General features: G+C 46.0%; 1 protein-coding gene across 1 annotated transcript in view; it reads right to left on the reverse strand.

The window, feature by feature from the left end:
* Positions 1 to 15,547, reverse strand: part of NPAS2 (neuronal PAS domain protein 2) — a 104,942-nt gene extending 89,395 nt beyond the window's left edge. The window contains exon 1 of the mRNA XM_030946839.1: positions 14,977 to 15,547. Within this exon, the coding sequence (XP_030802699.1) occupies positions 14,977 to 15,539 (563 nt within the window). The 5' untranslated portion in view covers positions 15,540 to 15,547. The remainder of the gene's footprint in view (positions 1 to 14,976) is intronic.
* Between the last annotated feature and the right edge of the window lie 1,243 nt (positions 15,548 to 16,790).

The following is a 16,790-nucleotide window of genomic DNA, read 5'->3' on the forward strand; positions in this document are numbered from 1 at the left end:
TGTTGTGATATTTCCAAAATATCAGCAGTTTTCCACTCCTTACATCTATCAAGCTGCATCAGCCAGTGTGGTCACAGGGTCCTGCTGGAGGAAGGGACAACCGGCTGCAGTAAGAGGTAAGCCATAAGAGGGCTCTCCTGCTGGGCTTTGAGGCACCACAGACAGGCACCACATTTGCCAGCACTGGGATGCCCTCCCAGAAGCCCACACAGGCCAGCTTTTTCTGCTTGTCCTTCCTGACTGTCAGATTGATGCCTCCTTCTGTACCTCAGACTCCTCCTGACCCCAGTTATACAGTGCAGGATGAGCACATGCTCATCTCCATTTGTGGCTGACCAAGTCCCAGATACTTCCTCAGAACCCCACTTTCAGACTCCTCTCAGAGCAAAGACCCTCCTCCTCCAACCTCTTCCTCCCATGCTGCCACCCAATCTCCCTCTTCCAGGCTCAGCTCCATGCTTGCTCCCTTCATGACATCCTCTCTTTCCAGTAGATCACACCTCCTTAGCCAAGCTTGTACTAAGGGCTTCTTTTCCATCTCTTCTTTTTCCTCACTGCCACGGATTACAGCTGAAATGTCTTTGTCTCCCTTGCTCCTTGCCCATGTTCCTTCTCCTGCTGGTCATCATTTTCAACTCCATCCATGCTCACTGTTCCCACTCCTCCTGGTCCATTTTTCAGCCCAGTGCATCATGTCCTTGCCTGACCTGTACAAATTGAGTCTCTGCCTTGCTTCCATTTCTTCACTCAGCTCCCCTGAAGCCCCACTTCTTCTCTCATCCAGAGATGTAAAAAGTTCAGCAGTTACTCTAAAGTGGCTTAAACACACACTGGTTTCAAAGGAGATCCTTTGTCTTCCTCTCATCTCTGCAACTTGCACGGCTGCACAGTAATCCAGCTTAGGAAAATGCAACAGCTGACAATTAACCCATCCACATAATAAAAGGCTAAATATCAGCAAGATCAGCTTTTTGCTCTGACACACTGCTGTCCAGAGTTGGGAGTAAGGCAGCATCATCCTTTGCATTAGCAGCAGAGATGCACATGGAAGTGGTGGTTTGACCCTGGCCAGATGCCAGGTGCTCACCAAAGCTGCTCTATAACTCCCCACCTCAGCTGGATAGCTGACACAAAATGTAATGAAAGGTTCAAGAGTTGAAGATGGGGAGAGAGACAGGAGATCGTCCACAAGTTACTTTCTGGGGCAAAAGAGACTCAGCTTGGGGAAATTAATTGAATTTATTGCTAATCAAATCAGAGTAGGATCATGAGAAGTAAAACAAATCTTAACACCACCTTCCTGCCACCACTCCCTCCTTCCCAGGCTTAACTTTATTTCTGACTCTCTAACTCCTACCCACCAGTGGCATGGGGAGACAGGGAATGGGGGCTGCAGTTAGTTCATCACATTTTGCTCCTGCCACGGCTTCTGCCTTGGGGAAAGAAGTCCTTCCCCTGTTCCAGAGTGGGGTCCCTCCCACCAGAGGCAGTTCATGGAAGACTCCAACAGGAGTCCTTCCCACAGGCTACAGTTCCTCACTAACCACTCCAGTGTGGGTCCCTTTACCACAGGGTGCAGTCCTTCAGGAATGGGCTGCTCCAGTGTGAGCTCCCCATGCAATCACAAGTCCTGCCAGCAAACCTGCTCTACTGTGGGCTCCTCTCTCCAGGTCCTGCCAGAAGCCTGCTCCTGTGTGGGCTTCCCATGGGGTCACAGCCTCTTTTGGGCATCCACCTACTGTGACATGCAATCCTCCAGAGGCTACAGGTGGCATCTGCTCCCTGTGGACCTCCAAGGACTGCAGGGGCACAGCTGCCTTACCGTGGCCTTCAGCACAGCCTGCAGGGCTATCTCAGCTCCTGAAGCACCTTCTCCCCCTCCTTCTTCACCACCCTTGGTGTCTGCAGAGCTGTTTCTCTCATTTATTTTCATTCCTCTCTTCTCTGGCCACAGTTACTCCTGCCCCTAACTGTTTTTTCCTTCTTACGTACGTTATCCCAAAATCATTAATACCTTTGCTGAATGGCTTGGCCTTGGCCAGCAGCGGCTCTGTCTTGGAGCCACTTGGCATTGGCTCTGTCAGACATCAGGGAAGTTTCTAGCAGTTTCTCAGAAAATACACACCTATAGCCTTCACTACAACCTTTCCATGCAAAATCAATACAATGGATAAAAGCAGTCTTGCAATTATGAGTTTAGCCAAAATGACTAAGATTTGAGAAAACAATGGGAAATCAGTCTTAAATGGAAAAATACACTATATGGGCAGTGCTGCCTGAGTTCATGCCAGAAACATCTTATGACTCCCAGTTACTGCTTTGCTCTCTAAGACAATGGTTTGCAAGAGATGTCATGCTTTAGCAGAGTGAGAGGAGATTCACATCAAATATATTTCTCCAAAAGAAATCTGCAGACTAGCTATGAAACAAGACTAGGAAGAAACTTCTAAAACATTAACTCCAGAATAAAATGCAAAAAAAGGGGCTGCCCTGAAGTGAAACACTACCTACATTATAATCTGTTGTCATTACATTGCAAGAGTTCCATGTTGCTAGAGGTTCACACTGCCTTGATGTTTCTTGCAGGCAGCTCCCCTAGGCACTGACTCTTCCTTGTCCTCGCAGTAGCCAACTGACTCCAATTCCCCTCAACCAACCAATTCACTCTTTTATAGCACTCTTTGGCTACAGGTGTGGCTTGTTAACATCAGGCCTGCTCCTAAATCTCAATAATTAGCTCAGCTGCAACTGTTTAGGGGATAAGATTACATTCTATACTTCCTTTATTTACTTATATTCTATCCCCCTACAATAATGCCCCCAAAACAAGTGACTTCCACTGTAGTCATGCTCAAGTCAGCATGCAAGAAGAAATGCAACAATTAAGGCTATTCATCAATTGAGGTTTTGAAACCTATTATCCATATTCTATCCAGGTGTAGGCTGTATTTCAGATTTTGGGGGACACTGTCAGTGAGGAATGTGAAAGAACCTTCAATGGACCCAATATTGGAATCATTTTTCTGCCAACTCTACTATGCTCCCCTGAAGCATTCTTCTACTGGGATAGCTCATTCTGCTCAGGGAAAGAGTTTAGTTTTGCCAGTAAAGTACCTGCACACAACACGTATCTGCTAGAGGAAGTTACCACTGTACCCTTACATGGGCTAGTGTCAGCAAAGAAGTTTAAGAACAGACAAGATGTGGCTCACCAAAACAATCTGGCACAATAATTTCCGAGCTCTCTCTGCAGTGCCTTTCTCTTTCCTTCTCTGTGTTGCAAAACATTAATCTAGATTCATAATTCAGATCCTCAAAAGAAACGAGAAAGGTTACATCAGTGCCTGAGTCACTTTAAGTTTTGCACACAAAACTGTGAAAAAACATTTTTCATGAATGAAGTAGCTAGAAAGAGCCAAAGGTTTGGGTATGTGTTCACTGCTGACAAATACTTAATAAATTTCAGAAACCTTCTGTGGCTGATGCAATGTGAGAAATCCTCAGAGGACTTAGCATACAGCACCGTCTTCACATGCAGATAGCCAAAAGTGTTCTGCAAAAGAACACTGTCCTCTTCTTGGGGTACCAGATGGGTGAATCTTAAAACTGACAAACATGAGGTTGCAGAGCAACCAAAAAATTCTAATTATAAACCTACGTCACATCATCCAAGCCATATGCAGAGTAATTCAAAATAAGGAGAAACAGAGGAAGAAATGAGTAGACAAAAGCAGAAAGTTCAAGCCTGCTCCTCTTCTTGAGACATACACAGACAAAAAGAACAAGGCCCCTTTGTAGCACTCTGATTTTCAGACAGTACATCTTACTTCACAGCTGCCGTGCTACCGCGATGAGTGCTCCCTTTCCATCCAACCCATCCTTGCTGCTCTATACATGAGTCAGACTGGAGACCCGTTCAGCCCCTAAATATGTGCTTAAGTCTTTCCATATTCAGGAAAGAAACTCAGATGAAATTCTGAGTAATGAAAAGCATGTGCTTAAGTGTTTACCTGAATAAAGCTGCTCTGCTGAATTTGTGCGAAAATGTCAAACGCATGTCAGGCAAACTCAGGATCTTCCACAGCACTCCTGTTTGCAGAGCCTCTGCCATGGAAAGCACTGTATCCCAAAGGGGGAAAAAGTTTTTCCTGGAGAGCAGCCCAGAAGGAAAGGAGCCATCAGATCAAAGATAAGTCTTGCCTCCCCCACTACACCCCTCACTTCCCCAAACAGCAGATCAAGGCAGAGGAGGACTACAAAAAAGGAAAAAAATAGATTCATTTTCCAGCAGAAAAATGAGACGTTCCCCTGACTCCCTTGATTTCTCCAAGCAATGCAGCTAGGAGCAGGCTGTTGCTTGCCTGGAAGCTCATAGACCACAAGATGTGAAGTCATGGAGTGCCAGTGTCAGGTTATTTATTGGCATTTTCCACTGCCAAGCCACTTCACAGTTTGGCAGTACGCAGGAGGGTGTTCAGATTGACCACAGCAGGCTGGCCTTTCTGCTTCCACAGACAGAATGGTCTCCAGCCCCTATGATTCAAGAAGCCATGGATATTTTTGTTTGTTGGCCATTATTCATTAGATTTGGAATACCAAGCTGTTTAAACTCAAACTTCTTGAAGCGAAGAAAAAAATGTTGCACATTTTACATTATGTCCTGAAAATATGAAAGCTTGCTGCAATCTTCAAACACAATATTTATAAATTGGTCTTTCAGCCAAATCCACTTTTGCATAAGGATATACAGCTGCTGGTACCCAAAAGTATGATAGCTCCCAAATATATCTTTGCCATTTTTAAAATCATTCTAGGGGCTTGAAAATAGTATTTTCTTTCATTGTAAGTGAAATCTCTAGCTCTGATGTTTCAAAGACAGTCTGAAATTAGCCGGGTTTTGTGTGTGTTTGTTTGTTTGTTTGCGCACAAGAATAATTGATTAAATCAGCACAAGCGTAACTGATTATACACTCTAACAAAACTACTGAAGAATTCAGCAGCAAAACCAGCAGTATCATGAAGAGCCATACCCAGTTTTTATGCTTATATCTCCTATATGGAATCCCCTCTTAATTATACAGTAGCAAATTTGAAATGTGTCATCACCTCGTACCACTGGATATCATAGATTATGAATGAATGTAACCTGAATTTTTCAACACTGTTAAATAAATTTTTTTAGATGTCTATTTAAACGTTTTTATTAAAGGGAACAATTTGCATAGAGGAATATTTTAACACTCACAACGTACAAAGAATGTCAGCCCTCTTTCATTAACCAGAGCAATGACCCTCTAATAGTTTCACACTGAGAAAAAATATGCAGAGAAATATGTCATGTCCAATGCCAATCAGGACTTTGAAAAAATATATATATTATAGACTGGTCAAATGAAATGTGAAATTCAGACTTAAAAATTGAACTTTCATCCTTCAGTCCTCTGAAAAATCATCTATTTTTAATGGAAATAGAAAAGCTATCTTTATCAAATTTCTCATTCAGCTGACAACAATAAATCTATTGTTCAGATGTAGTGGAAATGGGGCTTTGGAAGAGGAGGGTTTTAAGAAAATCAAACCGAAATTGCATCAAAGAAGAAATGCTTCTTTAACTGTCATTATTCTCTATATATAGCCTGCAGTTTTTGATTAATTTTAGGTTTGCCAGAATAACAGGCAATTGGGCACCATGAAAAATTATTTTTTTATCATTCCCATAAGAGAAAACGTATTTGCTTGTTTAAGGGAGAATAAGCAAGTTTAGTGTTATGTCTTTTGCTTTAAGAAGTATGTCTGCAGGGATCCAGATGCTGAGAAGCAGAAAGCTGATAGCTTTAGCTTGAAATGTTACACTATACATTAAGAAGCCATATACCAACTATTTATTTCACAAGCATGAATTAGGTCCTGTGACAAAGAACACAAATTTCAGTCATTTCAGCAAGAAAGTAACAATACTTGGCACTCTCCAAAGGCTTTCCATTTGAAAAATACAAACAATTAAGAGGCAGGGGGGTGAGGAGGGGACCTGAGCCACTGTGCAGGAAACCAATGGAGATGGCACATCCAGGGAGAGCTCCAAAGCCATCAGGCGTTGCACAGCTGGAAGCAAAGTGACAAGGTACTCCCTGATGTATCCTAACCACAGAGGTGATCAATGCCCAAAAAACCCCTTACTGTAGCTCCTCTTTCTTCAATGGCCTGTTTAGCATCCCAGAGCCCCCTGCTTCGTGCCCCCCTCTGACATCTGGTTTTGACTGGCACCCAGAATTGTTCACACCCTACAATACTCTGTAAAGCTGTCCTAGTTTACAGATCAGAGAAGTGATGCACAGAAAGCATTATGTATGTGGTCTAAGCTCATAACATTGCACAGTAGAAGAATTATGAATAAAACCCATTTCTCTGGAGATTTCCAGTTTTGTCACCCTCAACAAAACCCCTTTCACACAGACTTCAAAATCCGCAAGTATTTTTTTCTGACTGCAGTACTATGCCAAATATTTATTTTATCAGCCCAAAACTCAATTTACTGAAACCCTGCATCAATATTTCAGAGGAAATTCTAAGATTCTACCCAGAAGAAGAGGAAGGATTACTGAGATGAATATTGTGCAAATAAATCTCTGCCTGGATCACCAATCTTACAAACTGCTGCTTTGCCCTAAGGCAAGTACCTTAAAATAAGCACCTGTACATAGAAGGGGTCTAAACAAGCTAAATGAAATTCCTGGAAACATGTATGATGTATATCAACTTTTTACAGTGCTGTAGTTAGTGAAGGTGAGAATAACAGACTGAGAGAGAGTGCGAGACAGTAAGAGGAGAGAAGAAAGGAGGGGAGGGCAAGGTGGAAAGTACAAGGTGCTAAGACCTGAGAGAAGTAAAAAGAAAAAAGATCCTAGTAAAGGAAGTTAAAGATTCAAAACCAGAAATATGAAAGGAGAGGGAAGAGTTAGAACACAAGGTGAGATAAAAATTTAAAATTAAATTTAAAAAAATAAAATCAAACCCAGAAGGTGAGAAAGTTTAGACCTTTTAGAAACTCGAGTCAGTAATTTTCTGTCAGTTGAACTCTCCTTGATTTTTGCCTTAATGGGAGTGGGAGTTTTGCCTTAATGAGGACAGCAGGACAGGCACCAAATGCAGCTTCATTTCTTATACTTGAATAACAGCAAGATATAATAAGATATTCTGTTGTTGAAAAAGATGATGCATTTTTGAATAAATAAGGGTGTTAGAAGCCAGGCAGTATAAATGTAATTGCTACAACGAGCTGAGTTACATCAGTGTGTGTCAGCTGACAATAAGGTCCTTCGTGCTGGAAAGAAAGAAAAAGATGGAAAAAAATTACTGGTGCCACTCTACAAACAGTCAAATTAAAGGCCCAGAAATATTCCAGCAAAGCTTCCATCGACTTCAGTGGCAGCCCATAAACAAAGAAGATTCTTCAGTCCTTCTTATAAAAAAATATAAATACAGGAATGACTATGAGTGACCTATTTATTTTTCATCAGTCTTGCTCTTGCTGAAATTGTTGGAAATGCACCCAGCTCCTTTACAGAACTATTGTTTGATTAGGCTGTTTATGTGAAACTATTTTTCCCAAATATTGTATTACTATATGAAAAAAAAAGCAGTAAAAAGTAGATCGGAGAATAAAATGTTCTTCTCATCTTATAGCCAAGGATAAAGCAAATTATAACAACTCGTTGTTTATCTGATGAACAGGATGAAGATTTTGCCTGAGTAAATACTGGCCTTAATGGCCCATGTAGAAATCATATAGCTGTCTTCCCCTTTATAAATTATAAACTAAAAGAACCCTGGCTGGAAGTGTAACTGGAATGTGGGTATGTCTAATGCAAAGCCTCCAATTTAAAACCTTTTCCTGTTTTATATGTCAAAACCAGGAACAGACAAAATACCACAAGTAAAATCCATAGAATTACCAATAAAAACACCGTGGCAGATATTTTGTATGAGAATTAGAAATAACAGAGAAATATCCTATCTCTAGCTGATCATGGTGCACACAGTATTGACTAGATTTTGCAAGCATACTGTTCTTATGCATAACATGGGAAATATGTCAATTCTCCCAAAGTATTAATGAGAGGTGTCCCACCCAAACCGATAAATCTAGGACATGTTCAAAGTCAGATTTATTCAGCCACTGACTCAATCAGATAACCAGGAATGCTCAGGTTTTGCATGGTTACATCCACCTGTTGATTTAGAGATTACAGGTGGTAGCTGCCTTATTAAAATTGTTCTCCAGCTTAAAAATTTGACACACCTAACAGACGGAATCAAGAGAAAAACAGTCTGGTCTGCTTATCAATGATAAAAGGATAATAAATGATCAAACTCAATTATTACTGTTTGCAGGGCTAACATTATGCTTAAAGAAATTCATTGCCATCTGCAAGCCTGTTCAAATTGATTACAATTTTCTTATGCTGGTTCTCTTCCCAATGGTTGAATAGCATTGTCTGTTTTTAAAGGAAAAAAACCCCAAAGCTGCTTGAATAATAAACTGTTTATCCCTTGATAGAACAAACCATAGTGATGAACTTTAAGAATGGTTACCAAATTAGAAATGAGAGTGAAAAACAAGTACTTTCCTGTTCAAGGCTTTGTTTTTAATGTCTTTTTATTTTTAACTAGATTGAGTGCTGATTACAGAAAATTCAAGGCTACCCAGACATAAGGCTGCTCAATTGACTGGAAAGTTTGATGACTTCTCTGAAAAGTGAGGTCTGTATATGAAATTAAGTCAGTATTACTGGTTCTAGATAATTGAAGGGGAAGAGAGGAAAAGGTTAATATTGCTTATTAAATAATGTTAAATGAGATCAAACAAGACGTGCAGGATTCAGGAGGGCTCTTGGAGCTCCAGTTGTTTCCCCGGGCTGCTTATGCAACCTTGTTTGTGCAGGCAGTGCAAGGGCCTGCCATTTTATTACATAAGGTAGCCCAAAAATATACAGCTAGGCAGTTGTGAGCTCCATTAAGTGCTGCATTGGAGCTTCTGTATCAGTTAGCGTCTGGAAAATTTAGGAAACTACCAGAAGGACTTAAGACATTGCTGAGTTTGGGAATGGTGCTTGTTGTTTTAATAGCAATAGACCTCATCCAAAAGGCAGCAAAATACCATCAGTGCGAGCTGTTTTTTAATACATTGTGCTTTGACCATAGCTTAAGTAAACAGCAATACAGCCTTTGGTTTAGCACAGCCGTCATAAATGCAATCCATGGCTTTAAAATCTGTCTTTCAGATGATTAAGCAAATTGTCTGGTTTAATAAACAGCAGTCAACACAACACTTCTGTTTTAACCAGTGCTTAAATTCAGTGGATAACTGAAGAAATTTAATTCCCAGTCCTCTCCTTCTCAGTACAGAATGTCAAGGCCTGGTCTTGTAGAGACAGATGAAACTCTAACTACAGCAACACCTCAGCAGGGAAGATGCCCACCTTGGCCCAAATCCTCTCCCTGACACTGAGCAGCAGGGAAGGCTGGGGAAGCCTGTGTTAGCAGGGCACGCATGTAGCAATATTACAGTCTCCCAGCAGGGACTTCTTCAGCCAGGCATTGTATCTCATTATTCAGTGCCTTCAGGTGGGATTGCTTCCCTGAATGAACTGCTTTCTGAACCTACTTGAACCCAAGAAGATAATCCTCACCATGACTGCACAGCTCCACAAGAGGACACCAAGGAGGGCGCTCAAGCAGTGTACACAGCTTTTTGAGGTACAGTTCTGTACTATGCCTTGGCTCCTCTTTGGAGCACTTCAACTAGCTCCTCCCAACCAGCCTGTTCCATGGCAGATGTGCTGCAATGGAGCCAGCTCTGAGCAGGGAAGGTTGAACAAGCCACCAGCAGCATCTTGGCCTGGGGGACTGAGTGGGGCCAGATGCTGGTCCATTTCGTTTTGCAGAGCAGACACAGGGAGACCTCCTGGCTCAGCAGCCCCTCTCAGCCATGGCCAGACACAGGTGCTGAGAAGCAAGTACAAGAACAAGGCAAACCAGTGGTGGTATTTCTTCAGGATACTCACCAAGCTTCCAAAATATGCAGCTCAAAACTTCCTATGCCAGAGGCAGTGGTTTTAAATTTAATAGCCCTTGATGGATTTCTCTTCCATGAACTCATCCAGTCACCTCATTAGCTGATGTAACCTCTCAGCATCCACATCCTGTGGTGAGGAGCTCAGCAGTCTGACCACGCCACGTGAAGAGCAACCTCCTTTTGTTTCCATTCCTGCAACTGCCTGTCCAGTGCCCTCTGCTGCTGTGGCTGTGATCAGTCATTCCTGGTTTGCCTTCTCCACGCTTTGCTTAATTTTACAGATGTGTGTTGCATCACTTTATCAGCATTGTCAGTCCTGAGACAGGAGTCACTGTGTTTCTCTGATCACCTTTGCTACGTCACTCTGAACCTTCTCCCTCGCCATTATCCATCTCTGATGTGGGGGAATCAACAGCACAGGACACTGAAGATACGGCACATTACAGCTGCTACAGTGAAATAATGAGGATTCTTTTTTATTATTTTCCATCCTTTTAAAAACAATCTTAATGTTCTAGTTCCCTTTGGTTTTTAACTCACATCTGCACATTGCATTGATTTTTTTCTTTCTGAGCTGTCCATGGAAAATTTTGTCTAAGCTTTGGCACTTTCAGCGACCTGTAGCAATTAATTTCTATGATTATAGATATATTTTCTTCTATTTATTTTCAACTGACATGCATATTACATTTATATCACATGAAGATACTCAAGAAGAAAGGCTGATTGAAATGTCCTAGTAGATGACACTCTGTCATGCCAGTGCTTCCCGTACATTTTGAAATTAGAGGTTTCATACCTGAATTTCCAAATTTCAGTTTTGATCTCAAATGTACATACACATCCTCTAAATTTTTTCCCATATCTTCATTCCACTTGGCTATAAATCTTCTCTTTTATGCAGATCCCTAAGAATGGTAGTAAAACAGCTGAAAAACACCTTCTGTCATAATCAGGCCAGCTGAAGCCCAGCTGTTTTACACAGACTTGTGCCCAAGCAGGAGAAGGTTAGATAACCACCCTGTTCCCACCATTTACATGGTCATTTTTGGAGTATCTTGATGCTCAAGGCATGCTACCTGCCTCAAGACACAGGAGAAAGAGATGGCATTGCCTCAAAGTGCTTGCTGGTAAAGGAGAGGACAAGAAACAGCAGGCAGATGGGGTACTATAAATCTGGTATTATAGTATGGCAATACTATTTCCTCGTAACAGAGGTCCAAGCTCACCAGTGGCCTGAGTTTTGTGAGAGCTTTATTTTGCTGAAGTCACAGGTGGATTTTCAGACCGAAGCAGAATTAAAACTAGCACTAGGGATGCATAAGACTATTCTTCCCAAATGTGGCAAGCAGCCTGCAATAAACACTGATTTCTGCCATGGTCCTTGGATAAAGCAACAGGAGTGTCTTTACCAAAGTGTAATTAAAACCAACATTTTGGTTGGACTGAGTTGGAGCCTCATAGTTTGCCTTCAGGGGGAAGAAACACAGGAAGAGAAGCATAAAAACCAGTATTTATCCCTCTATCCCCAAAATGTACGTTGAATTTATGTGGATGAGGCCAAGAAAGCCATTTCCCTAAATCCCTCAATCTAATCTGCCCACATCCCAGAGCCACCACAAGATGAATGCAAGGAGCAAAGAATGAACCACATCTGCAGCTTCTCAGCTCCTTATTCAGAGCATGAGCCTACGTGACCCACATCCCTTGTCACCCCCTTGCCTTTCCTGCCCTGCAGTTCTTGTCATTTTGAATTCAGCTGGTAATATACCGTTTCACATACATACATGCATACATATATATATATAAGTATATATTCTGTGTCCCATAGCATGTCACAATGGCTTTAGTCCCTCCCAAAAAACAGCAATACCAAAAGCAGCATTGCATAAATAAATCCACCACCATCTATGCATTCTGCTTAAATGCTATTACATGGTGTTTCCTTTTCAAACTTCAGTAGTCAGACTCATAAAATCAGTCTATCAGCTGATGCAGATTATTTACTGAATTAAATTAGCTAAAATACAAATATTTGCATGGCCTCAGCCTACCTTTTCAAGAAGTTTTATTAAGATCAAGGATCGACAGACAGTTAAACCAAATCCAGGAAAATTAATTTTTTATACAGATAATGATTCCTCTAAAAAAATCTGCAATTCAAGTGCATCTCTCCTAAGAGCCTAGACACAAAACTATAAACACATATGGAAGTTACCTAAGTTCATCTAACACAGAAAGAAAAGTAATTAAATGCATACAAAATGTGTATTTGGCTGTTATTTTTAACTGTATGACATTTACCAATCCAGGGGAGAGGCAAAGAAGCAGAAGCAGGGGCTGAAACACACAGCAGGCAGTGTGGGGAGGAAAATGAGAAGGATGAAAAGGTAGTAGTACCATGCCCTGGTTACTGAAAGAATGGAAACCACTGTGGTTTTGCATGCTCAGATCTCCAGTCCCTGTACACGACAAGTGTCAACTTCCTTCTTTCCACCATTCCTTCTCTTGGCCTGGGTTTACCACCTCTATCTACAGTTCCCTGCACCTTGTTCGCAAGATTTGTCATCTGTGACCCCACAAATCCTTTGTCTCAAATCTCTGCTCTTCAATTTCTCCATGTATCCATCACCAGTACTTCTTCTCAGAAGTGGGACCGTTCTAGTCCCACAATTTTTGTCACCATGCAAGTGAATTAAACAGTTTCCTCCTCCACCCTCCCATGGCATCACCAAGCACACTCTGCCACCGAAGACACAGTTGAGAAAGTGTTTTTCAATTCTCCCTCCTGCACTCACTGTAGAAGCAACACCCTGGAAGAATAACTGGGGGGGAAGTCCACTCAGCCCATCAGCCACCAGCTGGAGGGCTCTCATCCTTCCCAGGAAGAGGAGCAGTTGCTCAGCTTCTAACAGTGCTGGGATGTTCAGCATGCCTTGTGCTGAGAGCATCTTCAAGTGAGTACAATGGTCAAGCCCTCAACAAGTTCTCTCCCAAGAGCACACGCCCTGAGAATTGTGGTAAAAATTATACTGGAGAGAAATTCTGGAAGATTCTCAGAGGATCAGCAAAAGGCACACCCCCATCACAAGATGATCCCAAGAAAAATATCTTTTCCCTGCTCCAAAACATGATGCCACAAGAATTTAAGTCTCAAAGAAAGTTTCTTAGCATAGTGAAAAAAATTCAGATTCCCAGATAGATCAAGGTCTCCTAATGCAGGATGTAAACCTAAACCATCTTCATCAAATACGTTGTCAAAGACCAAGTTTCCATCTTACCAGGATCTCAGAAATAACCAAACCACTTAATCTGAAACTTCCCAAAGACAGTCTGTCTTCATCAGACACTCAACCTGCAAAATACCAGCCTAGGCTTAAGCCTAGCAAAAAAACCTGGCAGCAGAGCATTGTACTAGAAAGCACTAGCTAATTTTAACTTTAGACAACATTGCTGCCTATGATGAAAAAACAACTCCTTCAAGGGCTCTTGCGTGCTTCAGGGTAGAGATTTGGGCAAAAAAAAATTAATTCTGTGGATTCAACCCTGCAAACGTGCAGGAAGGCACCTTTATTTGTGAGGGAAAACTAATTTAGCAAAGCTTACTTTCTCCAGGCTTTGGTGCAGGACACAGAAGTGCTGCCAGCTTGGGGAATCACCCTGGGGAATCACCCTATGTCACATACCTAGCTCTAGAAAACCTTCATTTTCACATCTTCAGCGAAATAATGTACAGTTTGGCAATCACATTCTCCAAATACTCCTGGCCATCTCTGCAGAGCAACTCTGTGTTCATATTCATCTACTGAAATGTACGCAGGAATGGGCCCTCCACCAGCTGACAGCTCTCGGAATCAGACGTGGATCAGTGGATGATGAGCTGGCTATGTCTGGACACTGTGAACTCTAATTATTTAGCACCACCAAACAAACTAAACCCACCGTTTAGGGCATTAACATCTCACACTGGGGTAAATTAGATCATTTTCCACTTCAGGAGACAGCCACTTGTTGAACTGAATGTTCAGGTTGACTGTGCCCATCCGAGAGATCCCTACAGCCCTTCTGGAGATTTAGCGCCATGAAAAAATCCCAGTTCCTCTGCTGGCTGTAACGCTTATAACCGCTAATTATTTCTGAGTCACTTGAGTGAAAGTAAGCTGCCATCCTGTAGACAGCTAGGGAGTACGGAGCAAAGTTTCTGGATGAGCGTGCTTGTTAATTGACAAATCGGGCTAGTGACCATAGAGGAAAACACCACGGCACTGCTCCGTGTGAATCCGGTGCTGCCGTTCGGCCGTGTATTTAAGGTTTACCCCGCTCCACACAGGGATGCAAACACGCGGAAGGGGAGTTCTGCGCAGGGCTGCTGCAGCAGCAGGGCTCTCCCAGCACACGACACAACCCCTGCTCCCCCCGGGAGCTTTCACCCGTTCAAAATCCCCACTGGTCCTACTGGAAGTTTTCCTTGAGCAAACACCGCCCGGTCGCATCGCAGACCCTGTTCCAGTCTAGCTTATAGGAATCCCCAAAGTCAGGAAACGTCCAACCACACCAAAACGAGATGGCGAGGAGGACTGCTTAGGGGACAACTTATTTTCCAAACGGAGGGGCCCGCCCGGCCGGACCCCGCCAGCCCGGCCAGGACAGACACGCCGCACATAAGCGGGCTTCCCACGGAAACTTTCCCGCGGCAGAGCCACGCCACCCCGCACCACCGGGCACGTCCGTGACCCCCGCGGAGCGGGGACCCCGCAGAGCTGACCCCGGCCGCCGCCGCGGGGTCACGCGTGGCCGAGCATCCCGCGAGGGTGCCCCGGGCGGGCGCCCCCCGGGCGGGTGTCGCGGTTGGGCGCCCCACGGGACGGAGGCAGGGTCGGGGCCGCACGGCCGCGCGTTACCTGGAGTGCCGGTGCTGCGGGAGCGCGGCGGGGAAGCCCCAGCCGCCGCCGCCGCCGCCGCTGCTGCTGCTGTCCGCGGTGGCCACCTGGGCGCGGGAAGCGCCGCCGGTGCCGGCGAGCTGGATGCCGCCGCTTTTCCGGTGCCTCCCGGTGCCGTTGCGGCAGCGGCCGCCGCTGCTCCAGCCGCGCAGGAGGCCGGCCTCGGGAGCCGGTAAACTCTTCCTCGCCGACGAGGAGCCGGGGACGCTGCCCGCCTCCTGCCTGCCGCCGGTGCCGGTGCCCTGTCTCATGGTGCGCGGGGCCGCCGCATGCCGCTCTGCCGCCGCCCCGGGCGCCGCGGGACCCACGCGCGCCGGGGCCAGGAGCTCCGCCGGCACCGGGAGGCCGCCGGGAGCCCGGGCTGCTGCGGGGAGTGCGGAGGCCAGAGGCCGGGGGGCTGCTGGCTGGGGCTCCCGCTGGGGCATTAAGTTGGACGCGCGGCCTGGAGAGGCAGGGCGGGCGCGGAGGCTGCGGGGCCGATAGTTCTCCGCGAAGTTGGAGCCCGGCGGGCGAGGCGGGGGCATCCTCTCCGCCGGCCCTTCATCGCCGCCCGCCGCCGCCGCCTCCCTCGCCTGCCCCCGCCGCCGGGCCACCGCCCCGCGCCCTCAGCCGGCGGCTCTGCGGGGGCGCGCCCCGCGCCCCGCGCCCATGGGCGCAGCCGCGGCGCCGGCGGCAGAGGATCTCCCGTACCGGTTTCCTCCGCCGCTCGTCGCCTTCTCCGGCAGGGAGCGGGGGGAGCTGGGGGGGGTGAGGGCCGGGGGGCGCCCGAACGCGAGGCTGTTGCTCAAAATGGGTCAGGGAGGGGGAAAGGGACCCCGGCGCTAGGCGCCCCCCTACCCGCGGTGGGCGCCGGGAGGGCCGGGCTGGGGCGGTGGGTAGCGAGAGGGCTGCGGAGGAGCTCTCCCGCCCCGGCTCCTGTGCACAAGTGCAGGGAATGTTCCACTGACCTACATATTTTTCCAAACATACGTGACCTTTTTTTTTTTTTCTCTCTCTCTCTCTCTTGTTCTGTGGGAGGAGACAGGCGAGGATCCAAGAAAAGGAGACGCTGGAAAGAGAACGAAAGGGGAAGCAGGGGAAAAAAACCTCAACCAAAGAGCAGCTCCGCATCAAGGATGGTTTCACACCGCCGCCGCGAGCGAACCCCGGCGTGCCCACGTTTACATATGTCTGTAGCGATATCCCCGCTCCGCACCGGCGGACGGCTCGGTAGCCTGACCCCGGGAGCCCCCGGCGGCGCCGCCGGCCCCGCCGAGCAGGACTGCGCCCGGTGCCCGGCCCTGGCTCCCGGGGCGATCCGGCGGGACCCCTGCGCGGCTCCGCTCGGCGGGCTCGGGACGCCCTCCCCGCTCGTCCCCCGCCTCAGGGGGCGATCCCGCGCCCTGTCCGAGCCCACTGTCCCGGCGTGGTGGCCGCGGGAACCGAGCCGGAGCGGGGCACGGCACCGCGCTGCCCGGGGCAGGCTCACGGCCTCGCCGGGCACAGGCAGGAGCTCCCGATCTGGTTATGCAACGGCGCACAGGCAATTGGAGCAAAACCTTGACAGAGAGCGCCTTTTTTTTTTCTTGTTTCAAAGTAGGTCATTCTTTTTATTCCCTGTTTTGCCTTTTTTTTTTTTTTTCTTTTTTTTTTTTTTTTTTTTTTTTTTTTTTCCCTCTAATACTCGTCCTGCAAAGTGGCCAGTAAGAGAGGAGGCGGTGTGGTGTGCTCGAGCCCGGTAGGAGCTGGCGATCGGAGCCCTGCTCTTGCCTCGACGGGCACTGCTGCCGGCTTCT

This window comes from Camarhynchus parvulus, chromosome 1 (assembly GCF_901933205.1).
Source record: "Camarhynchus parvulus chromosome 1, STF_HiC, whole genome shotgun sequence".
Taxonomy (NCBI): Eukaryota; Metazoa; Chordata; class Aves; order Passeriformes; family Thraupidae; genus Camarhynchus; species Camarhynchus parvulus.